Source organism: Xenopus tropicalis, chromosome 7, assembly GCF_000004195.4.
Source record: "Xenopus tropicalis strain Nigerian chromosome 7, UCB_Xtro_10.0, whole genome shotgun sequence".
Lineage (NCBI taxonomy): Eukaryota > Metazoa > Chordata > Amphibia > Anura > Pipidae > Xenopus > Xenopus tropicalis.
The window spans coordinates 113,680,795-113,705,588 of NC_030683.2; the positions used below are offsets into that span (position 1 = coordinate 113,680,795).

The 24,794-nt window shown below is 42.0% G+C and overlaps 2 protein-coding genes across 7 annotated transcripts in view; one reads left to right on the top strand and one right to left on the bottom strand.

Moving 5' to 3' along the window:
- The first annotated feature begins 1,612 nt into the window (after positions 1-1,612).
- snrnp70 (small nuclear ribonucleoprotein, U1 70kDa subunit) lies at positions 1,613-15,573 on the top strand. Of its 3 annotated transcripts, none has more exons than NM_001281770.1 (10): positions 1,613-1,851; positions 5,394-5,549; positions 5,638-5,700; positions 6,454-6,508; positions 6,693-6,757; positions 7,626-7,688; positions 8,060-8,141; positions 12,764-12,865; positions 13,424-13,511; positions 14,482-15,573. In NM_001281770.1, the coding sequence occupies exons 2-10, from the start codon at positions 5,403-5,405 to the stop codon at positions 15,230-15,232; spliced, it is 1,416 nt and encodes a 471-aa protein (NP_001268699.1). In that variant the 5' UTR covers positions 1,613-1,851; positions 5,394-5,402; the 3' UTR covers positions 15,233-15,573. The 3 variants fall into 3 exon arrangements, with proteins under 3 accessions (NP_001268699.1, XP_012821930.1, XP_012821931.1); XM_012966476.3 differs by having other exon boundaries at positions 1,658-1,839; XM_012966477.3 differs by lacking the exon at positions 1,613-1,851 and adding an exon at positions 2,143-2,182.
- A 6,033-nt stretch (positions 15,574-21,606) lies between these two features.
- ptprh (protein tyrosine phosphatase, receptor type H) overlaps positions 21,607-24,794 on the bottom strand; it is an 87,307-nt gene continuing 84,119 nt past the window's right edge. For all 4 annotated transcript variants that reach the window (XM_012967495.3, XM_012967493.3, XM_012967496.3 and 1 more), the window contains 3 exons: positions 24,594-24,754; positions 23,333-23,468; positions 21,607-23,212 (listed from right to left, as the gene is read on the bottom strand). In XM_012967495.3, coding sequence (XP_012822949.1) covers positions 23,069-23,212; positions 23,333-23,468; positions 24,594-24,754 — 441 coding nt within the window. In that variant the 3' untranslated portion in view covers positions 21,607-23,068. The remainder of the gene's footprint in view (positions 23,213-23,332; positions 23,469-24,593; positions 24,755-24,794) is intronic.

Below are 24,794 nucleotides of genomic sequence, written 5' to 3' on the forward strand. Positions count from 1 at the left end.
ATTCAATACTATTTTGGCCCAAAAATGCCCCTAGCAAGTAATATGCTGCCCGCACCAGGAGGGGGCTCCCGTTGTGGGGTGGGCATTTTAGGAATAGAGTCTAAGCTCTATTACTGTGCGCATGCGTGTTATGTCACACAATGAGCCGGAGACCGGAGTATCACTCATTATGCGCATTCGTGTGAACAAACATGACTGCCCACTCCGGAGCTCCTTTCCGCACCAGATGGTATAGCGCACCCCCAATGAATGAAATTACTAACTTTTTTTCAGGCCAGTACTCCTCTTCAGAAAATGAGCACCAGGCTGCCATCTTACCTGCATTGATCCCATGTGCCAACCTACACAGGGTCAGACTGGGGTATGCAAGTCCCACTGGGGCACCTAACTCAGGGCCCCCCACTACCCGCCCACTCAAATCCCGCCTGCCCCTTCCCCCCCACTACCCGCCCACTCAAATCCCGCCAGCCCCTTCCCCCCCACCGTGTGCAACTTTGACTTACTTTTACCAGGGTTGGGGAAAGTATGGCAGCAGTGAGTAGCAACGGGGAGCAGGTGGGGATCAGGTCTGGGTCGTTGGGGCCAACCAGGTTTTTTCCCTGTATCCCACTGGCCCAGCCCACCCACTCCATGCTTATCTTTTTGACATAGGAACAATAATGTGCTCTCTACACAAGTAGAGCCAATTTCCATTTAAAAGGGGGAAATTTGGCTCTTAAAGAAGAGGCTTTTTGCCGCCCCTAGAAACTGCCCACTTACTGCCAGCTGAGGCAAGGTTCTCAGACAAGTGCGGTTCTAAACGGATCTCTGGGTAATGCAGGTAAGATGGCAGCACCCATGTTGGTGTGTTTTTTCTGAAGAGACACTCTAGCCTGGGTAAAAAAACAGCAATTTAAATGACAAAGTAAACATAATAACAGAGGGTGGCAATATGTTAATTGCCCCCAGTTTTTTTTGAATGTTACACCAACTCACAGTACAAAATGGGGGGGGGGGGGGGGTCCTTTGCAATGCTACAGTTTCAATAAAATACAGACATAAATAATACAATTTGTCCTTAAAAGAGATTTCCACCCATCCCTATTAATAACATTGGGGTGGCAAACCTATCCAGATCTGATATAAAGCTGGTTTCTGCTACATTGTTTCATGGGTCAGAACCAGCAGTGCAGATGATATAAACTACCTGATACTTCTTTCAAGCGTAATTACAGTGAAAATCATATTTTTATTAATAAAGGCTACTTATGTATGTAGCACAGTACAGCACAACAACAGAGTAATACATGTTTTACTATAATAACAAATACAAAGCATAATTACATAAAAAAAAAGTCTATAAAAGACAAGGGGAATGAGACCCCTCCCCCGTTGAGCTTACAGTCTAAGGAGGTGAGTAATTTAAAGACTCGAAGTAGCTTAAAGTTACATTTTCTTAGGTAAACACTTCAATATTCTACCCGCACTAATTCTAAAATACCAACTGCCAGACTACCCTCACGGACGGTCTGCGGGCTAATAAATGCTACAGGCTGAGAATCACTAAAAATAGAGCCCGCCACAAAAACCAGCGGAGCTCTTTCTTCTCGGCCTCTGTCGCGGAGTAATACATCTACAATTGTGTTATAACCCTTGTTCCGAAAGGGGCGTGGTTTAATGGCATCTTGCTCTTGCCGTGTGCGCGGAGGGATTCGGATCTGATATGCAGTGCGGCCGTGGCCTATTCACACGACGTGCGGCCTAGGTGCAGTGAAGGAGACGGGAATTTCCCGGGTGTGAGGCGCCCGGTTTGCTCAGGACAGCGGCGTTGATAGAGGCTGAGTTCCGGGAACTGTCTCGGTACGGCTGTGGGTAAGCGTTGGGTGTGTGATTGAGGAAAGTAGCGTTAGGGTTTAGGGCGCTCCCATGTGTATGTAGTAGAACTAGGCCGGGGCCTTGAGATTGGGCGCCAGAGCCATGCATGAGAATGGCGGGTTTGCCTCATGTGCGCGCTAAGGCTCTCCGTTCTACTGAATAGGGTGGGGGCCCCGCACTGAGGCGGAGCGGTATGGGCTGCGGTGGCGGAGAGTTACAGCCGGAGTTGTGCAGCGGTTCCATTCTTTGGTACGGGGAATCACGTGGGGCCCCAGTTGCAGACATGGCGCCCGGATATAGGAACCTGCGGCTGTAAGGGCGACTGTAGGTACGGCTCTGACGTGTTTCTCTGCCGGAGTCTGTGGGGCCACTTATTCTAGCGTTGTTTACATGTGGAGAGTCCATATGCTGAGATGTGTAGCCGCCAGTTCTTCTTCCACTATTCTCTTTGTCTTTTCCCACTGGGCTGATATCCTGGTGGCCCCTATTCTCCCAGTTTTTCCCTAATATAGGTTCCTATGGGTATTTCCCCTTTATATTGGTACCTGTGTGTGTTTGTAGTGCTGGCCTGGGGTATCTGTAGCCTCCTGTCTCCTTCCTGTATTTCCCCTTTATATTGGTACCTGTGGGTGTATGTAGTGCTGGCCTGGGGTATCTGTAGCCTCCTGTCTCCTTCCTGTATTTCCCCTTTATATTGGTACCTGTGGGTGTATGTAGTGCTGGCCTGGGGTATCTGTAGCCTCCTGTCTCCTTCCTGTATTTCCCCTTTATATTGGTACCTGTGGGTGTATGTAGTGCTGGCCTGGGGTATCTGTAGCCCCCTGTCTCCTTCCTGTATTTCCCCTTTATATTGGTACCTGTGGGTGTATGTAGTGCTGGCCTGGGATATCTGTAGCCTCCTGTCTCCTTCCTGTATTTCCCCTTTATATTGGTACCTGTGGGTGTATGTAGTGCTGGCCTGGGGTATCTGTAGCCTCCTGTCTCCTTCCTGTATTTCCCCTTTATATTGGTACCTGTGGGTGTATGTAGTGCTGGCCTGGGGTATCTGTAGCCTCCTGTCTCCTTCCTGTATTTCCCCTTTATATTGGTACCTGTGGGTGTATGTAGTGCTGGCCTGGGGTATCTGTAGCCCCCTGTCTCCTTCCTGTATTTCCCCTTTATATTGGTACCTGTGGGTGTATGTAGTGCTGGCCTGGGATATCTGTAGCCTCCTGTCTCCTTCCTGTATTTCCCCTTTATATTGGTACCTGTGGGTGTATGTAGTGCTGGCCTGGGGTATCTGTAGCCTCCTGTCTCCTTCCTGTATTTCCCCTTTATATTGGTACCTGTGGGTGTATGTAGTGCTGGCCTGGGGTATCTGTAGCCTCCTGTCTCCTTCCTGTATTCCCCCTTTATATTGGTACCTGTGGGTGTATGTAGTGCTGGCCTGGGGTATCTGTAGCCTCCTGTCGCCTTCCTGTATTTCCCCTTTATATTGGTACCTGTGGGTGTATGTAGTGCTGGCCTGGGGTATCTGTAGCCTCCTGTCTCCTTCCTGTATTTCCCCTTTATATTGGTACCTGTGGGTGTATGTAGTGCTGGCCTGGGGTATCTGTAGCCTCCTGTCTCCTTCCTGTATTTCCCCTTTATATTGGTACCTGTGGGTGTATGTAGTGCTGGCCTGGGGTATCTGTAGCCTCCTGTCTCCTTCCTGTATTTCCCCTTTATATTGGTACCTGTGGGTGTATGTAGTGCTGGCCTGGGATATCTGTAGCCCCCTGTCTCCTTCCTGTATTTCCCCTTTATATTGGTACCTGTGGGTGTATGTAGTGCTGGCCTGGGGTATTTGTAGCCCCCTGTCTCCTTCCTGTATTTCCCCTTTATATTGGTACCTATAGTAATGTATAGTGCTGAGAATGTTGTGTGTACGTCTCAGCATTCCTCTTTGTGTGCATAATTAGGAGGAAAAGGGAGGTAAATGAATTGGTTCTAGAGAGCAATTTTCCCCCCTTTAGTCCAGTCGCTTGTTTACCATTCCCCCTGCACCTGGCCACACTGCCATCTTTCAGGCTGCATTCACGCACTTCAGGGCCTTTATTGCAAGGTGATGGTAATACGCTAGCAATGCCCCAGATTTGCATGTGTGGTGCAAAGTTTAAAACCTTTGTCCTACCTGGCCTGTAAAGGTGTCTGTCAGGTACTGTAGTGTCAGAAACCCAGTGGCAGTAACAAATCAAGTATGTGATTGGGGTTAAGAAGAGCCTCCCTGTATAACAAATAGTTTTGAGAGAAAGCGGCTGAACAATCCGCTAAATAATTCAGAGTTTGCAAATAAAAAATAAAGGCAAAAAATTGCAAATTCTTAGAATAACTCTACATCATACTGAACGTTAAAGGGGGTTGTTCACCCTTAAGTTAACTTTTAGTTTGAGACAATTTGCAGTTGGTCTTAATTTTTTCTTTGTAGTTTTTCTATTTTCAATAGTTTTGTCAACTCTCTGGTTTGGTTGCTAGGCTCCAAATTACCTTAGCACCCAGGGAATGATTGGAATGAGAGACTGATAATTGAATAGGAGAGAGACAAAGTAACAACAATAAAAGTGTAGCCTCACAGAGCAGTAGGTTTTCTTGGTTTAGGGGCTCGATGACCCCCCATTTGAAAGCTACAACGAGTTTGTAGAAGGTGGCAAATAATTCAAACTATAAGCGAAATAATAAGGACCAGTTGAAGAGTTTCTTAGAATTGTCCATTTTATAACATGCTAAAAGTTAAATTAAAGGTGAGCCACCCCTTTTAATGATCCAGTATGCTTTGCCAATTAATACATAAAGGTGCAAGAAATGTACTCTGGTTGCCCTGGGGTGTTTGTTTTTTGATACTTGGCGTCTAATTCCATCATAAAATGGGGAGTATATAGGAATTAAATCTCTGCACTTAGGGATGGTCATGACATTTTTATAGCCCTGAAAAAAGGGGCTGGGGGGTCAGATCTCAATGATCAAAAAATACAGAATAAAGACATTTACGCTGTAAATTAAGGAATAATCCTGCTTTCAGATTGGACTGTGTGCCGTTTCACTTGCAAAAAGTGTAAACATAGACTAATGAGGAGTTCCGGGTACAGAGCAATAGCTGTGATCATGCGCACACTGACTTTTCCTTCAACAGTAGAAAATTTATTTAAAATAAGGTGCAAAACTGAAGTCATAGAGCAGATTAAATGTGAGGAGATTTAATACATGTTATTAAAATTAAGTGTAAAGATAGCCATTCAGCTCCCTTCAGATCTATTAATCAGTTTATCTGCACGTGTATGAGGCTCTCCGATGGGCCTCTCTGGCCAATATCTGGCTGAAAATCGGGCATGGTTGATTTTCCTGTTAGAACGAGGACTGCATCGGATCATTGATCTGGACCTCGCCCCAGTGGCATGTATCCCAGTCATTATCAGATCATTTGGCCCTAGGAGCTATTTATATTTTCATAAAGATGATTTCAATGTTCTTAAAATATCTTTTGTGTAAACATTATTCAGTTGATTTTTTCTTATTCTATACAGGTCTTCAGGATGACACAGTTCTTGCCTCCAAACTTGTTGGCGCTCTTTGCACCTAGAGATCCAGTACCATACCTCCCTCCTTTAGATAAACTACCCCATGAAAAACACCACAATCAGCCATACTGTGGGATTGCTCCTTACATAAGAGAATTTGAGGTGAGTACACAGCTATATGAACCCGCTAAATGATTTATACCTGCAAAGGAAATTACATAAATCTTATAATAAATGTTATTGTACACAGGACCCTCGAGATGCTCCACCTCCAACTAGAGCAGAAACCCGCGAGGAGCGGATGGAAAGGAAGGTGAGATGTTCACTGATAATACTGTATTTTTGAGAGCATAGATGTTTTACATTTCTTTCTGTGGTTATCTTTGTGTGCCCACAACTCTAGAAGTTTGTAAACATTCACTGTCATTTTTTCAAGTGGCATATAACGTTCAAAATGGGGCTTAGAGAATCAACTAGACATGAGGTTCTTATATACAGAGCAGTTTTTGCACTGAAAAAGAAAGAGCTTCCATTTTTAGCAAACTACAAAGTGGATATGGATGTTAGTAGATATAGTAAATTGATCAGGGGGCAGCAGGACCATATATAGGTTCTTCAGTTGGAATTTACTAAACCGGATAAAAACATTTTAAAAGAACAGTTATTACTTGACTGGGAAGCTCAAATTATTTTTTTTGTCAGCAACCAAAATATATAAAAGTTAAATGACTCAAGCTAGGATTTATGATACAGGAGGTTTTTGCGATTATCCACTCTTCTACTATAGTAGGTGGGAAAGTGGTCAGGAACAGTGATTCTGCTTTTATCATCCAACAGAAGCTTCTGTATTAGACTGCATCTTTTCTGGTTAAGTGAAAAAATACCATTCCATTTGTGGAGTGGCCCCAAACTCTTGGCCAGACCTTTTTTTTTTTTTTTTTTTTTTTTTTTGCAGCGATTATTTCTACTTTTTCAAATGATAGTAGGCTTGTCTGTTGTGCTAAAATGACCCTGCAGCTGCTTTGTAGTGTGAATTACCTTAAAACCTTTTAAATCACTTTAACAGCGAAGAGAGAAGATTGAAAGAAGACAGCAGGATGTCGAGAATGAACTTAAAATATGTAAGTGCTACTTCAAGTAACATTTTCTGCCCTTTTTATTTACCATGCTGTCTTTCAGTTGGAAAAGTATAGTTTGTATCATTGAGTTTATCTTAGTTTGTCAATGTTTTCAGTCAACATTACATATTTGGAAGACCGTTCATAAAATATTTTGTTTTTAATTTCTGTTCTTTTCACCTGATAGGGGATCCACACAATGATCAGAATGCTCAAGGAGATGCCTTCAAAACCCTTTTTGTTGCCAGAGTGGTAAGTTTTATTTGTGCTCTTGTGTTTCTTGTCAGAATAATCCTTAAGTCACTGTAGTAGCAGTCAGGAAATTTAGGTAGCAGGTAACTGTGTGTGGGTTTTTATGTATATGGTTAAGTGGTGAGGCTGTGATGTAGGATCTTATGCTTGAGACCTTGATTCCGTTCCTTTTGGCAAATCCTTGTGACCTTGGACTTAATCTCTTGCTGTCCCAGGGTGTATGTAATAGCTGCCTAGCTGGCTGTAAAAGCACTTTGAGTGCTGTGGGGGAAAAGTGCTATATAAATGATTTAGACAGACCTTTGCTCCAAAATTCTTAAGGTAGCATACCTTTATTATAGTTAAGTGTCTTAAGGTGGCCATAGATCGGCATATTTAAACGATTTGGCTCGATATGGGGACCCCTGGCTGAAAATTGGGCAGGTTTTTTTTTTTTTTCCTTCAGTTCGGGGACTGCATCGGCTCATTGATGTGGTCCTTGTTCCGATGGCTCCTATTCCCATCTTGTAATCCAGTTGTTTGGCCGAATGATTGGATTACTCCGATATCTCCCGCCTTAGGTGGGAGTACTGGGAGAAAGATTCTCTCATTTGGCGAACTCTCCAAACGAGCGGATCTTAACGTGTATGGCCACCTTTAGAGCATGTTCTAGCATATCACTGACGATACTTGAATCTGTTCTCCATTGGGGTATGATGTCTTTGGTTCGCTATATGTTGAACAAGTCCTGACATCTTTACACCAATTCAGCTACAGGAGGGGTGCTAAACCCTGTAGAGTTTTGGTCAGAAAATATGACTTTTCCTGGTGCCTTTTGGGGGAAAAAAGCCTATAGCATTTTTCATGAACCGAATGATTTGTTTTTCAGAATTATGATACAACAGAGTCTAAGCTACGACGTGAGTTTGAGGTGTATGGACCTATAAAACGGGTATGTATATTGTTCGTGTTAAAAAAAAATTTTTGACTTCACTTAAAACAATAAGACAAGCTTTTCTAGTTGTACTACATGACCTGTTTGGCCTGGTTCACGCATTTATTTATACTGTTATGGCATAAGTCATAAGCTCCATAGCCGTCTGTAAATAGTTTAGAAAGTTTTGTCTCATTTTCTAATTCTAAAAGCAGAGAGTCCAATAGTGTGTGGTTGGTGATTTTGTGCTGATGTATGCAAAATGACAACTAGAAAGCATTCTGGCCTTATACAGTATCTGTTAGCTGACAGCTTTACTCATGGGATGATTGGTGTGTCGAGGGCGCCAATCGGTTTTCATTTACAAATGTAATTTCTTTCTATTTTAGATTCATATGGTATACAATAAGCGGTCTGGGAAACCCCGTGGATATGCCTTCATTGAGTATGAACATGAAAGAGATATGCACTGTAAGTTTTTAATTCTCTAACAAAAAATTAGTTTTGTTTTAGCAATTTTAAAGAAAATGTTTTTACTTTTGTAAGCCCTTTGCAATGAAGGGCTGTGTTCCAGAAGGTAAGTAACTGTGAACCATTCGGGTGGGCACTCGAATTCCAGTAATCCCCCTTGTAACACTCACCATTCCCTTAAAGAGACGTTCACCTTCAGAAACGTAATCTTCAAATAGAAAGCACTTGAAATTAGTAGCAATTTGAGGTGTACTGATCTGTTGCAACATTTTAGTGAGTTTGGGGGGGGGGGTGGAAGAATGAAATGTAAAGCGATAATCCAAGTGTAAAGAAAATTGGGGGAAAAAAACATTAGCAAATGTTTGTGCCCACCTGTTACAATAAAGGTAACAGGTAAACCATTTTGGAATGTTCCTGCTCAGATTTACATTTGCTTATTACTGTCTTATCTTATTAAACATTGCCCCAAGGATGTTGGTTCAGGGAATGATGTTGGGTTTGTCTTAAGCAGCTTTAATGCACTGTGCAATAAAGCCAGTACAGTCACAGTCAGGAGATTGTAATGGGGGACAAACCTCTACAAGGGCTGTGTGTGCTGTTGCTCTAAACTGGTGTTGTAGAAAAGGTATGCTTAAAGCAGCGGCATCTGTAGAGCTTTATTTACTTCAAAGTTCTCTTTACCCACTTGGGATTGCTGTAGTCCGGGTTCTACCAAGGATGGCTTACAGGACGGGCAACATTATTATGTTCAAGTGCCAGGTGGCGCATTTCTTGAGCAGCTTGCTAATGCCTGTTCCAAGAAATCACTGGCTTTATTTTACCTGTTTTTGGAAAGGGGGCAACTTGCATCTCCTGTTTGTATGAGCATAACTGTTGCCCATCCTTAAAATTCTATTTTTTTTCTAGTTTTATAATGTAGAGCTAAATCTTATCTGTGACAGTGCAATGTGAGGGGGGTGTATTAATTTTGTGTTCTTATTGCCACTGCAGCCACCATTGTGATGGCAATTGCCACTGCTGGCTTGCAGCTGAATCTAATGCTCCCCTTTACAACATCTCATTGTATGGTTGGTATAAGGGTTTGTATGATGGGTAAGACTTTGCAGCATTTACACACACAAGACACAGCAAAGCAACCACTTCACCTTGCACAGTTCTCACATTGTAAGTACATCTCTTACTACCTGGACACATGGACATGTTTATTTGTAGGGAGATGGTTTGTTTTTATGAGCAATACTTTTTATATTTGGCTATATTTACATTTTCATATACTTAAGCAAACATTGGGCAGCATGTCACATAAGCAGTTTTCTATCTAACAAGAATGCTGCTATAACTACTTGTCTATAGCCGTACAGTACAGCAATGGGGCACGGGCAGTATAGACGTGAGATACTAAATCTACAGTAGTGGATTTTTATTTTTGCCTCTTAATGCATAGTATTATGGGAAACACAATGGATTCTTCTGGGTTCTCTCCATTGCTCTTTCAAACACATTTTAATACTGACAGTAAGGGTTTTGGGGCATTTACTAATCCTAACTTAGAAGTTCCTAATGTATACATTCCCATTTTAGCTACTTTTACATTCAGTAATATGAAAATCATTATTAGATATTCCAGAAGGCAACAATGTCTGTATCCAGTTTCCTTTTTTGGGATATCTATTTGAATTTGTTTGCTGTGCAAGCAATGTCCATTTAAATGCACATATTGTACAACACCAAAAAAAAAAACATTTTTAAATACTGTGAAAAGTCAATTTTGCATTTGGAAGGAAACCATACTTACAGAACAGTTGCAGGTGAGGTATACTATAGATCAGAGTACTTGTTAGCTGGTAAACCAATGATGCTAGTATTTAAGTACAGACCAGGATATCGTAATCTAAAAAAAAAAAAAAAAAAAATAGTAATACATTAATGGGTTTATGTAATAAAAGGCACTAAGTTTGCCCAGGAGCAGTAACCCATGGCAGCCAATCAGGTGTTTGTTTTTAAACATCAGATTGTTTGCTAAGGGTTACTGTTCCTGGGCAAACTTAGCACCTTTATTACATATGGGGTTAAAATTCTTAAGGTAGACCTAAAATTGCAATATATTTGTAGGTAGCAGCTTCTGTGTAATTGACTTCAAATCTAGCTTCTTGTATTTGAAACGTCAATCATGAATGAGAAGGGAATCTGTACTTCTAGGAATAATTTAATATAGTAGCAAGAGAGCTCAGTTCAAGGGCTAGGCTATCATTGCATGGATTCCATTGCCTAGTTTTGAGTGCTACGGGACCTGGCACATAAGTGGTGAGTGAGAAACTGATGGACTGTGTTGGCAATGTTTGCCTTAAACGGACAGTCCTGCACGTTGAACCCCCATTTGGCTTTTTGTGAAAGGTTGCTTGTGGACTAATCACAAACGGCTTATTGCTTTGTGTGATCATGGGAGTTACGAGTCAGGCTACTTCACCTTACAGGAGCAAGCAGCTGCTGGGTAACTAGTAACCTGCATTTGGGAGTTAGCAATTCCTATTAGTACAGATTCCCTCTAATACAGATCATGGTTGTTCCAAATTTCAAGAATGGCTTGTTTTCAACAATATAATATTAGGTAGTATAGGCTTGGTGTCATGAAAGGTAGGTCACAGTTTTAGTTCTTAAAGGTAGAAAAAGAATAGTCTTATCGCACTTGTAGTTGCTCTTTTGCAACTGCAGATGGAAAGTTTGGTATAGAGTGAGGTGGTAGGGCCCAGGTAAGCCACCGCACATGGATATCCCTTTTGCCTTCTCATTGGCGTATGATGCTACAATCAAATAGAGGCAGTTAACGAACCACCAGCCAGCCGGCAATGGTAAATCTTCGCTTTCTAAAGGATGAAGCTGAAGACTGTGCTTGGATGGAGTGGGGTAGGTGTGGGCAATTAGATTTGATTTGGTGTATGTTTGTCCACCAGATGGCCCTGTTGCAGTCATTGTAAATTTATTTTGGTATGTAACCAACACCCGAAGAAGCGCTGGTAACTTTAAAGCTGTTTTGGGGTTTGTTAATGTTGGGACAATCTCTGTGATCTCTGCCCAATTTAAAAAAAAAAAAAAAGGCATCTGCTTTTGTTAGTTCTCCCATTCATTCATTCCTCTTGGGATAGCTTTATCTATACCTGTTCTTTTTTTGTCATTTCTTTAATGCAATTCCCTCCCCCACCCCTCCCCTAGAAATGCCGATTTCTTGCCACGGGTAGGAAGTAAGTATATGTAGCACAATCCAATTTATTTAACCCTGGGTAGTTGAGAGGCGGAACAGATGATGGATAATGTGTGGGCATGATCCTAATGTTCTGCAGTATGGACATAGATCGTGCCATTGCTGGCTTAAAAAAATCAATTGAGACAAAAGCAGGAGTCTCTGTGATACTGGCAACCACCATTCAACTATTCATCAAATCAGTCAATATACTGTTACAATGGAAAGAATCGAGGCAGCCAAGGCAGGTAAGACAGTTTCTCAGCTGCGAGAAATTCGTCAGTTCAAATCCAGTTTAAATAATAAAAAAAAAGAGGAACTTCTCGAGGTTCAAACATCTTTCCAAGATATCGTCATGAAATTCCGTTGAATTTGAGGCGGTAATTTGAAAGGTTTTGTAAGTAGTTTAACCAGGTAAATTTTATTTTTTCACTTATTTTAGTGGTACTGTCTTTAGTTCATCTTGCTTTATGGTAGTTCTTGGCTATAGCAATATGCGAATGGTTATAGGGACTATAAACACCGCAGTAGTTTAAAACATCAAACTACAAGTGTGCAGCGCTGTGGCCAAAACTAGTCTTCACATTCAGCTTAAACCATGACACATACTGCCTTCTGGCATACCGACTTGAAATGCTGCCAGGTAAGGCAGTCGTTTGTGATGGATGAGTATGTCCTCATCTGCTTGATAGCTGAACACCCTGAGCGACAGGCTACAAGATTAATGTGAATTAAGTCAATATGTGTAAGTTGCGATAGGAACAACATCATTTTTAACGTGTTTTTCTTTCAGCATGATTGGGAAATTTAAGAGGTGGCATTGGAGTGTTGGTGAGGAGTTTTTGCAAGGAAATGCTACTGCTGGATAGCTTATTTGGCTTTTTTGGTCTTACTCTGAAAGCTGTAGAAATCTAGGGGTTGGGACAATAGGCCTTAAGCCATAAGACACGATAAGTATTTTTAACCTCAGCTCTTTTGTCCATTAGGTGTGGAAGGCACAAGATACTTCTCTATATCGTGATTGTTTCCGTATTGTGTTTTTTTTATTGTGCTTCTGTTCTATTCAGGGGGAACACAATGAATTGTTGATAAAAGTCTAAAACTGTTCAGGAAACCCTGACTTGTGCTGTCCAGTAGAGCATTTACTGCATCTTCTCCAACACTTTTTTTTTTTTTTCCTTTTGTGTCCAGGGTTAAAGTGCTAACACAGGATTTGTTTGATAAGTTTATAGTAGAAACTCTGCTTGATGCCCTGCATAATTTAGTCAGCAGTCTTGTTCTATGTGAGAGGTTAAGACTGTGTGCCTGTATGGGAGGGGGGGATTGTTATGTGCATGTAAGCTAATTGGCTCTGTTCTGCCCTTCTGGAAACATTGTGTTACAGCGGCATACAAGCACGCAGATGGGAAGAAAATAGACGGAAGGCGTGTGTTGGTCGATGTCGAGAGAGGACGTACTGTGAAGGGATGGCGCCCACGCAGACTTGGTAAGGACATCCTATAATTCTTAAACACTTGAGAAACCCAGCAGGACTGAAGTTGTCTGTACAACAGGGATCCCTAAACGTTTTTTCCCCATGAGCCACACTCCGATGTAAAAAGTGTCTGAGCCACAAATCCATGAAAAAAGTTCATTGGGGAGTACAAATAAGGGCTGTGGTTGGCTATTTGGTAGCCCCATGTGCACTGCTGGCCTGCAGGAGGCTCTGCTTGGAGTAAAACTGTGTCTGTGCTTCCAAAACTTGCCTCCAAGCCAGAAATGTAAAAATGGGCACCTACTTTAAGGCCACTGGGAGCAATATCAAAGGAGGTGGTGTTGCCCCTGAGTCGCTGGTTGGGAATCACTGCTGTACGTCATGTAAACGGGGCGATTTTGAATATCTATTCAACCCTCTGTGTTGTGGATCATTGCCCTCCATTAGTTGGCTTTTAATTTAAATACTTGCTACCCATTCTCAGTGCAGTTCAGTAACCGAATGTAATGAGTCTGATAGCAAACATACACGAAAACTTTCTAAATGGCAACGTTCTCTTTCATTCTTCAGGTGGTGGTCTTGGAGGCACAAGAAGGGGCGGAGCTGATGTCAATATCAGGCACTCTGGCAGAGACGATACATCTAGATATGATGAGAGGTAATCAGCCACTGATCTTTTTTCTTTTGTGTTCAGTTTCTTCCGGACTGTTCAGTTATTTGGTCGGTACCTATTTCTTGGTCCATTTAAAGCACTGGGGAAGCCATTTTTTAGGCACCGTCCAGTGACTTAAATAGCTAACCCGATACCCAGGCCTCCACTTCTTTAAAACTTGCACACTTCTGAAGGTAGATTATGGCAGGGCAGCCACATCCCCTCAGGAATGCACTGCGCAGGTCAGACAGTGCAGCTGTAGCCTCAAAGCATTTTGTAAATCTATTGGCTAATTGAAAATTTGCGAAGAATAGGCCATTCTATAACATATTCTATTCTGTGTTTTTTTAGCTTTCAAATGGGGGTCACTGCAGTTAAAACAAAAACAAACAAAAAAAAAAAAAAAACTATTGCTCTTGGGCTAAACCTAATTTTATTGTTTCTATCCATATTCCTGTATCTTTGCACCACTGCTTTGTTGCTAGGTTAAATTGGACCCTAGCAATTGCATAGCTGCTAAAATTCTAAGCCGGAGAGCTGCTGAACAAAAGGCTTAATTTAAAAATGACAAACTCTTTCAGAAAATGTCTTGGAGCACTACATCATACTAGAAGAGAATACATTTCTGTGAGGCATGTGGTCCATTATGTCCCCACAGGAAAATGAAAAGGCAGCTGGTGGTTTCAGTATTGTAAAAACCCTTATTTAAATCAGTCCTATATCAACTGCCATTTTAAGAACATGAATGTGCACAAACCTTGTTCCTAAATGAAAAAGTGCTCTTAGTTTGACCCTGGTTACCCTAAGGAAAGTACAACATGGCTGCTTCCAACTATAACAACCAGTGATGCTAATTTATTTTCCTCACCTTCTGCCTATAGATATGCTTCATGTACAGTATAGGTATGTTTGATCAGTGATTATGAAATGCTTTGTGTGTGGCATGTAATAAAACTTGTTGCCTCTTATTTACTAGGGATCGTGATAGGGAGAGGGAACGGGACCGCAGAGAAAGGAGCCGCGAGAGGGACAAGGAAAGGGAGAGGCGCAGAAGTCGTTCTAGGGAGCGTAGAAGAAGATCACGCAGTCGGGAAAAGGAAGAAAGAAAGCGTAGCCGAGAGAGGAGCAGGGACAAGGACAAGGACAAAGATAAGGACAAAGACAAAGAAAAAGATAAGGACAAAGACAGAGATCGCAAGCGTCGGAGTCGTAGTAGAGAGCGCAAGCGTGAACGTGACCGCGACAGGGAAAAGAAAGAGGACCGCGTTGAAGGGGAAGTACCTGAGTCTGTAGATGTCCCTCAAGATGATGCACAGACTGGTGATCTGGGCATAGATGGCATAGAACTTAAGCAAGAGCCTGAAGAAAAAAATAGAGATCGTGACAGAGAGAGAGACAGAGAAAAGGACAGGGATAAAGACAGAGATAGGGATAGAGACAGAAGGCGCAGCCATAGGGACAGGGAAAGAGACAAGGATCGAGAAAGAGACAGGGACAGGAGGCGAGATAGGGACCGCGATAGAGATAGGGACAGGGATCACAAACGAGAGAGAGACAGAGGTGACCGCGGTGAAAAGAGAGAGGAGAGAGTTCCCGATAATGGTATGGTAATGGAACAGGCCGAGGAGACCAGCCAAGACATGTACTTAGATCAAGAATCAATGCAGTCTGGAGATGGTTACTTGTCTACAGAGAACGGCTATATGATGGAGCCTCCTATGGAGTGATCTTGTTTATAATGAGGGATTCCTCTTCCCCACATGAACTTCTCTTCCACAGCCAGATCTGTGTGCAATCAGATGCTCCCTTACAACTACATGCGGATTTGATCTTTCATACAGTTATACATTTTTGTTTTAAATCACATGGAGTAACCATACTGTAACGCAGATCAAACTACATTCGTCTTGTTTTTTTTATTCTATTTTTTTTTTTTTTAGGTGGGTATGTTTTACAATACAAGTATGTAGCCATCATCTTTGAACTTGTGTAAAGTCGCAAACATTGCCTTTCTTTTTTTAAATGGCCTCACGAGAATAAAAACATTTTTAATGTTGAAAGAAAACGATTCTTTTGCCCCCATAGATTTTGTTCTTGTGAGTGTAATGTTGCAGTTTTTGTGTATTATTATACATACTTATGCCTATACATATGTACATGCACATACAGAATAGTCCGGCTAGAGTTGAGGACCCACCTTGACTTTGAAGTTTCAGACATACACATAACACACTGCCCGAGCCAATCGTTCAGTGCCAAGAATATCTGAGCATGAATCCAAACTCTCCCCTTAAGTGACCGAAGTGCTGGTCACTGTTCCAGTTCAGTAAGGTAAGCAGTTACAATCACTGGGGAGATTCTGCTCAACCACCCCTCCTGTTGTCAGGAGAAAACCTTTCCCAGTTTTTGAAATCTTGTAGTAGAGCCTTTCTTGGCCACTAATAGAGTAGAGACAGCCCTAAAGCTATTTGGCCCTACAAACCCCATGCCGCTAGGGCCAGGCTCTCGATGCGGATGTTCAAGGGAGTTCTAAGTGAGAAGATTTATTTGGCCAGAATAAAAAAAAAAAAAAAAAACTTTTTTGGCTGCTAAGGTGTCCTCTCTGATCTTCTTGATCACCTTCAATTAAAATGAGAACAATCTTTGGATATATGTACAGAGGCCCCCAATTCCAATTTGAAGAAAGCATCTACTACCAAAGCTGATGGATGTTCCATCTAGGAGCTGAATCTCTTAATTTGCATGGTAAAGAAATCCAGCAGCATGCAGGGCAATGGACTAAGTGCACTCACTGAAGGGCGGTGCTGAGGGAACCCTGAAACTGCCACCTGGTCAGGAGGTGAAGATGGCGCCAGGTTCTTCTGCATCAATAGGTACAACTGCACTTGATTCGGAACAGAAGGCAGGAAGGACCCCGAGTGTTTATATGGAACTGCAAAGAGAGCATTTTGATAAAAGTACCTTTTACGTTCTGAAATTTAGCATGCAACTAACTGTAAAATGTGTGGCAATGTATGGACTTGCAGGCAGCAGCACAACAGAGACTGGCAGTGTTATCTGGAGTCACAGAATCAGCACTGAGATCTTGGGCACCATTATGGGGATATAGCTTTTACCCTGTTTGAAGGGGAATGGTTGTGGGGAGCCCCACTTGCCTATTCCAGTAGATACCTATGGGGCTGGCACTTATGAGAAATAAACAGATTCTGGTTCAGAATTTATATACTGATAGAATCTTACAGGGATCCATCTATGGAGGAACCCTCAACATGTTCTCAATACAGTACCAGGGATACACATAAACACTGGTGAAACATGAATCCCAATGGTCTACTTGCGTAGGGCCAAGCAATGAACATATGGGTAGTGCCTTCCTCTCCATGTAAACCCAAGTGTTACAGTGCCCTTGAGATAGCCAGCAGATGGTGGGCAGGTAGAGCTGCAGCCCACTGTACACCCAGAAGGGTCACAATGAAGAAAGGAGAGCAACACAAGCATGAATAAAGTTCCTGGAGGTGCCAATGAGAGTTGTAATTGGCTATTTCATAGCCCCTGTGTTGGCTGGCAGCCTACAGAAGGCTCTGTGAAACAATTGCACTGGGTGCAATCAAAACTTGCCTCCTAACCAGAAATTCTAAAATAAGCAGCTGCTTTGAGGCCACTGGGAGCAACATCCAAAGGGTTGGAGAGTAACATGTTGCCCCCAAACCACTGGTTGGGGATTAATAATCTAAACAATGTAACTATATCTATTGCATATATGTAAACAAGAAATCCAAGACAATATAGGAAAAATCACACACACACATATATATTACATGAACCATGATTGTTTTTTTTTTTTTCCTAAGTCGTTAATTGTTAAACTCCCTGTCCCAGTGACAGTTAACCCAGGAACAGCTGGTTAAACAGAAAGGCATTGGGGCAGTTCAGCTTTGGGCGACAGAATGTTTTCAGTGTTGGACTGGGCCGCCAGGATACCGGGAACAAACCTAGTAGGCCCCAGTGGCCCAAATGCATTCGCTGTTCCCGCTCCCCCGGCCGCCTGTGTCCTCCCCTGATGTGTTTTACTTACACGTGGATGTTGGGTGGATGCCAGTGGGTCCTGCATCCCCCAGTCTGACCCTCGTCACCCAATAATTACCAACAAGTGTATGAGGGTGCATGGAGATGTAGTAGTGCTGTGGTTCTTTAGTCAGCACTAAACCAACCAAACAAGTGAATGTAAAATTGATGAGAGTGTTTCTAAGCACTTTAGCATTTTACATTCATAGTTTTTTTGTTGTCAGGAGAAAGAAGATGTGAGAAAAGTTATCTGAGGTTTCTAATGTTTTCCCAACCAGAAGAACATCAGTCCAGCCCTCTTTCTTTCTCCTGACAACTCCCTTGTTTGGATCATGGTTGAAACTGACCAGCAGGTGGCGCTGGTGTAACAAAATGTGTTCATATTGCACATATATAGCATCAAGTCCTGTGGCTAAGCACTAGCTCAGGGGTAGGGAACCTATGGCTTGGGAGCCAGATGTGGCTCTTTTGATGGCTGCATCTGGCTTGTTGCCAAATCTTTAATAAAAAAAAAAAAAAAAACAGGGGGCGTGGCCTGTGCTCAACAGATAGAAGACATGTTCTAAGCCTTAGAACACGTCTTCTATCCGCCGAGCACAGGCCACGCCCTCCTCCACATCGCAGCCGGCATCCTTGGGACCCACCCTACCTTGCCCCTGTGCTCGGCGGATAGGAAACGTGTTCTAAAACTTAGAACACGTCTTCTTTCCGCCGAGCGCAGGCCACGCCCTCCTCTGCATTGCATCCGGCATCCTTCTGACCCACCCTACCTTGCCCCGCAGCATCCGCAGCCAAACATATTGTATGGCTCTCACGGAATTACATTTTGAAATATGTGGTGTTTATGGCTCTCTCAGCCAAAAAGGTTCCTGACCCCTGCACTAGCTGTAGGGACAGGGCTGGGCTGTGCCCCTTGATGCCGTGGCCTTTACCCCACACCAGATTTTTTTTTTATCCACCATGAGGCGCAGACTGCGGCCAGACTAAGCAAAATGCGTTTGCACTCCTTGGTCTCTGCACTTTTCCCCCCACTTTATCCCTGCCCTACACTGATCAGGTGGAGCAAAAAAAAAAAAAAAACCAGGCAAGGCAACTGTATTTTAGCAGAGGATTTAATAAATTAAATATATTTTTCTCTTTGACATTTATTGACATTTACAACATGAATTCTCCAGGAGTATCAGTGTGTGCAAGTGTACAAGGCAGATCCTATACATTTAAAAACACTTAGAAAAAGATTACATTATGTACAGTTATCATTCCAATAAATTAAAGAGATATACTCATTAGCAGTGCTGGTTATCGGCCACTTAGTTCCCTACAGACATTTAGCACTTGAACAGAAGCTGCCACATCTTGGGCTGCCACTAGTAGGCACTGTTTTACTGAGACCATTCAGCTGAGGAGGGAGGGGGTGGTATTTGGATGTAATAAGCTTTGTCTGCAGGAGCTGTTAAGGAAACTAGGTGAAGGCTAAACCATACTTGCAAATGGGCTTTACTTACCCTTTAAAATATATATTTATTTAATTCAGTAGAAAGCAGAGACCTATAATATCAGTCTTCATTGAGTTCATTCACAGGTACCATTGTTTTGATGCAGCATATAAATATACAAAAAACATACACTGGATTATTGCTTTAAAAACAAATATCGTGACAGAAGGCGAGGAATCTGTTAAAGGCAAAGTTCACCTTTATATTAAGTTTTAACCTGATGCAAACAATACAGTCTGCAGTTGTCCTTCATTTGTGCCTTTTTGGTGCTCTCCAGTTTGGAAGCTCTAATCTGGTTGCTAGGGTCAGTGACCCCCCCCGCAATCAGCCTGACCAGAATGAAGGCTGTGTTATACAGTGCCTGAATGGAAAGAGAAGAATCAAAATAGGAAAAATGGAAGGGGGCTCATTTGCAGTAAGCGAATTGCAATTTCTGGCTCAATGGGCATGTTTATTCCACAGTGCGTTTTTCCCCCAGAATTCCCTCGCTATTACAGACAGAAAGGGGCAATTTTCTTGAAGCCTTTGCACTGCACCTACTGCAATTGCATCCAATTCACCAAAATGGACCCATAAATATACATAGCATTTTTAAAGGAGAAGGAAAGGCTAATAAAGAGTTAATCTCAAGCTGCAGGCATACCTTCAGTTCTCTCAATAGTGCCCTTAAGTCTCCCCATATTTCTCCTGTTCAGATACTTCACAGGAAAAAAAACCACAGAGCTCTGTAAAAAAAATTCCCATAATGCCTCGCTACTGCACCGAGACCAAGACTGGTGTATATTCTCAGTTAGTAAGACTATGAGTTAGCTTCCTGCTGATTGGCTCAGATCCACATTCCCGGGGGGGGGCGTGTCTTTGGCACAGGAAAACAAAGAGATAACAAATCCTCTTTCTTTTGACAGAGGACTCAGTGCAGCGTTACTGTGAGTGCTTATGGCTGTATTTACATAGACCTTTCTGATAAAGCTTACTTAGTTTTTACCTTTCCTTCTCCTTTTAAGGCTTTAACCCTAGCAACTGGAAAGCATTTATATAGTAAGGCAAAATTACCATTTAACAACTCAAAAAAAATGAATTCCAATTGCACAGTTTTTTTTTGTTTCTTTGGTTAAAGAAACTATAATTCTGAGCAACTTCCTAATATTCATTAATATTGATTAAAAGTTATTTATATATCTAATTGCTATTGGCAACAGTATCTGTCCCTTTCTATTCCATGCACTGCAAGACCTGACTACACAGACCAGTAAAACTACAGCCAAGTGAGCCAGCTCTCCTCCAGCCAAATTTTGTCACAACAGCGCCACCTGCTGGTCAGTTCTCAACCATGATCCAGTCGAGGAAGTTGTCAGAAGAAAGAAAGAGGGCTGGGCTGATGTTCAGGTTAGGGAAAACATTAGAAACCTCAGATAACATTTCCCACGTCTTTCCTAACCAGAAGAACCAGAACAGACCAACCCTCTTTCTTTCTCCTGACAAATTCCTTGCCTGGATCATGGTTGGAAACTGACCAGCATGTGGCGCTGTTGTGACAGTTCATTCATAATAACAATACATATTTCCATAATTGCAACAGTGCTCAGAATAGCACTCTCATTCATTTTACATTCACCTATTTTAAAGGTTTACTTATCCTTTAAAGGCACTTATATCCAGTGGAGGTTTAAGGCTAGAGGGGTTGAATTCTTACAATTCATCTCGGGGATGTCCAGGTTGTTGCCCTCTGGGTGTGATAAAACTGCACCTTGTAGAATCCTACCAACAGCCTAAGGCTGTATTCAGAAAGCTATTTGTTGTGTTTGTCTATATATATATATATTATATAATAGCACTTGGGTGCAATAGGTAATACCTTCTTTATTTGAATAAGACACCGGGGCTCTAACAAGGGCCCTGCTCTGATAATACTATTAGACATTTAGTAAAGAAGACCAGAGACAAATTTGGCACAATCCTGGCACTATGAACCAATATGCCATTTTAAATTGCGTGCAGGTTTTGCCCCCATGGTGACAGATAGGGAGGCTAATAAATCTGCACCCTGCCTAGAGCCCCATTCAGCCTTAATCCATCTTACAGCACCATTATATGGTGGAACATGAACTGACTCAGTAGCTAAAAGCCAAAAAGCCCAAGTACTTAACTGCAACACCCACATGTTGGTGCCCCCTACTGGAAACATGAGTGCATATCTTGTGCTCAACCTCTCATAGCCAATCAGGTGTTTAGCTGTGTCCATCCAGCCCCAAAACAGCCTGTCTCTATCAAGTCTTTCCTATTTCTCTAAGTGCAACATGCCCCCTGTACGGCCACCTTAAGGGTGAAGACACACAGAGCTACTTAGTAGCAGCTACTTTTTCACAGCTACTTAACTCCAGAAAATTCCCTTCCATAAACAATACTGAGAATTGCCTCTACTAAAACACGCGTAGAGACAATTATCAGTAAATGATCAACATTGTCTATTTTAGTAGCCATGACAAGTAGCTGCTACTAGTAGCTCCGTGTATCTTCACCCTTATTCACGCATTGCAATAAAGATTATATAAATGTATGTACTAAGTGCTCACAGAACAGACTGATACCGGGGATAGTACGGAATAAGTGCTCTAAACATGATTTGTAGTTTGGATTATTATGGATGAACGGTAAGGACTGGGGGAAACATGGAGCATGCTTCTGATTATGAAACTCTGCCCCAGACCCAGGCAATCACCAGGAACATGGCTATACAATAACAAGCAGTCCATTGTAACCATAACAGTCGCGTCTTTGAAATAATACAAGCAACAGCAATCTGCTTAAAGGGTAAGTTAAATCCGTGAGTGTAAAATTGATGAGAGTGCTAGTCTTGGCACTCCTTGCAATTCACATTCATTATCTTGAAAATGATTTGGTGAAAAGAAAACTTCATTGATGAACATATAAAAAAATAAAGTAATTTTCCTCTTTAACATTGTTTCTAGATATCATAATGAAACCTATGTAAAAATGACTTAGCCAGCAATACTGGGGGGGGGGGCTGTTATTACGGGAACTATAACCAATATATGGCAGTGCCACAGAACCTACAATCAACTACTTTGGCACTTGGGGTGAGTTTGTATCAATAACATTCCTTCATCTTTCCCTAAAGCTTTCATTTATTTTCCAGTAGGTGAAACTTCTACTTAAGGGGGTTCCCATGGGTGACACCCCGGTTGTTACTAAACTACAGTTCCCAACACCCCCTGAATACTGCTGATCCTAATCGCAACATGTTCTCTGATTTTTAATCATTCAGGCAGCATAGAAAGTGTATATAGAAAAGAATTTGCAGAGGTTTCTGTATAAAAAACTTTAAAAAAAGAATAAAGCACAGTAAAAATTGTTTGTTCTACACAGCCACTCACAGCAATGTGTCGGTACCCTGTCCGGCCTGGTAATTCCCAGTACCAACCAATCCCCATTCTGCAAAACTGGGTACAGAGCCCAAGACTCTGTCACATGGTATAACGGAATGGGATCAAAAACATCATTAGTAAAGGAATGAAATGAAGTAGAATGCTTGTCGATAAATGCTTAAAATGCGCTGTGCTTATAACGTTAAAAAAACCCATTTAACTCTGTATCCTTTATCTTCTTTTCCTTGATTTGTTATAATTCGTTATTTTGTGCTTTTTCCTTTGTACAATAAATGCCCTGGGTGAGCATTACTGCTCTGTGTGCTTCCTCCATTGCACTTCCCTGATTGGTCAGAACCTCTGGATGGAGAATTAGTGGTTTGGAAGCAGCAAGTGATTTGGTTCAGAAGTCAGTTTGAGCGAATGCCAAGATGATAGAATGGGAAAGGGAAGCCAAATATTAGATGCCGGCATCTCCTTTTTGAGGAAGGTTATTCATAATAAGGCATGAAAACCAATTAAGGCACAAAAATAACGGTCCGACCAAAGGCACTTCATTAGAATTTAGTAAAGTCTCTTTTTTTATCTCCAATGGTTCCTTGGTTCTTGTGGTCAGTTAGAGATTATCTTTTTGGTAATCCCGCACCACGCTGGCATTTTCATAGATGAGATCGCCACCGATCTGATTTTCGTAGATATTTTCGTCGGGAGGATTCTGGATTAGATCCAGCATACACTTATTCAGAAATACGTACTGACTCTGGAATACAAAAATGCCATTATAAAATAATATTATAAATTATAGCTTCCATTTCCATGGAAACCCCTGCAGGCCAACATTTAGAAGTAAAGTGTGTACTGAATACTATTATCCACCTACCTCTGTCTGCACCATTAAGGGACGGTTCTGCCTCATCTTCTGAACAAAGCTATATATTCCAATACGCTGCTCCTTCTCCATCTTCTGGATCAGGTAATCCAGGGCAATCAGTGTCCCTGTCCTCCCAACACCAGCACTGCAATGGGAGTCAGACAATGATTAGGCTGAAGGAGAAACAAGGGAAGTAGCCCTACAGCAGGTAAAATATCCTTAAATAGAGTCAATTATTAGTGATTTATACACAAACCTACAAATTATGATATAGTTAGGATACTAAGGATAATGCTAACACTTGTACATATCTAGGAGGGTTGTGCCTAAATACTGATATGTCTTCAAAACAAGGCCAGAGAAGGACTTTCTTCCTGAAGGACCAAAGAGCTGATGCCAGGTCTCAGGATCTCCTTATCCCTAACTGGAGTAGGTGGCAAAGACAGAAGCAGGAGAGCTTCTCCTGCAGAAGAGTATCCATGTCTCTGGAGTTGGGGGATGTCCTAAAGCAGTGATCCCCAAAAACCTGGTGTAATGCCAAACAGAGCCTTCTATAGGCTGCCAGTCTACATAGGGGCTATTAAGTTGCAAATTATAGCTCTTATTGCAACTCCCAGAAACCTTTTTCATGCTTGTGTTGCTCCTCAACACAAATTGTTGCTCATGGGTATAAAAAGGTTTTGGATCCCTGTCCTAAAGGATAAAGGCTCCTCAATGAAGACTATTAAGTGGGTTGGGCATCCTACAGACAGCAAATTCACCCAAGGGCACTATCATGGTGGCTTTAATGTAACTTCTACTGGAACTGCCAACCAATACATCTAGAAGATTCTACATTAAACAGTTTATGTCTGACAGTGAAACAGGATATATGGAATCATTTTGCCAAAAGCAACAAATATATCGATTAGATTGCAAGAAATAAACTAAACAGATCTCACCAGATTCTACAAGTATTTCTTTATCCTTACATAAACTCTACCTAAGTATCCCTGATACCTGTTGGAAATTGGTGGAGGTCACTATTGTCCCCATTCGGTTTCAGTTACAATATACCCTATACTACAACCTTACATACAACCCTACCCAAATTTTTTGGCAATAAGAAGATTTCTTGGTAACTGACACTTGGCCACAATTTTATTCTCTGTTCAAAAATCAGCAGCAAACCTTTAATTAACTACATACAAGTAGGGACACAAACATAACCACAAAGATTTCCATTATCCATTCCACTGCACACAATCACTCATCCTTTAGTATCACTTACCTGCAGTGAACAACCGTGGGTCCGCTGCTCCTCTTCAGGTCCATGTATTCTCGAACAAGGTTCCGGAACTCGACAATGGTTGTTGTGTTTTCTGGAACACCGTGGTCGGGCCAGACCGTAAAGTGAAAATGACGAGCATGCTTATTGCCTTGCTGCTTGGCCTAGGCAGTCAAAATATCTTTGTTAGGCTTTACTGATATT

Coding starts and splice junctions, on each gene's coding strand:
- snrnp70 (NM_001281770.1), top strand. CDS start 5,403: ATGACACAGTTCTTGCCTCCAAACTTGTTGGCGCTCTTTGCACCTAGA. Junction 8,142..12,763: donor ACATGAAAGAGATATGCACT/GTAAGTTTTTAA, acceptor ATTGTGTTACAG/CGGCATACAAGCACGCAGAT. Junction 13,512..14,481: donor ACATCTAGATATGATGAGAG/GTAATCAGCCAC, acceptor CTTATTTACTAG/GGATCGTGATAGGGAGAGGG.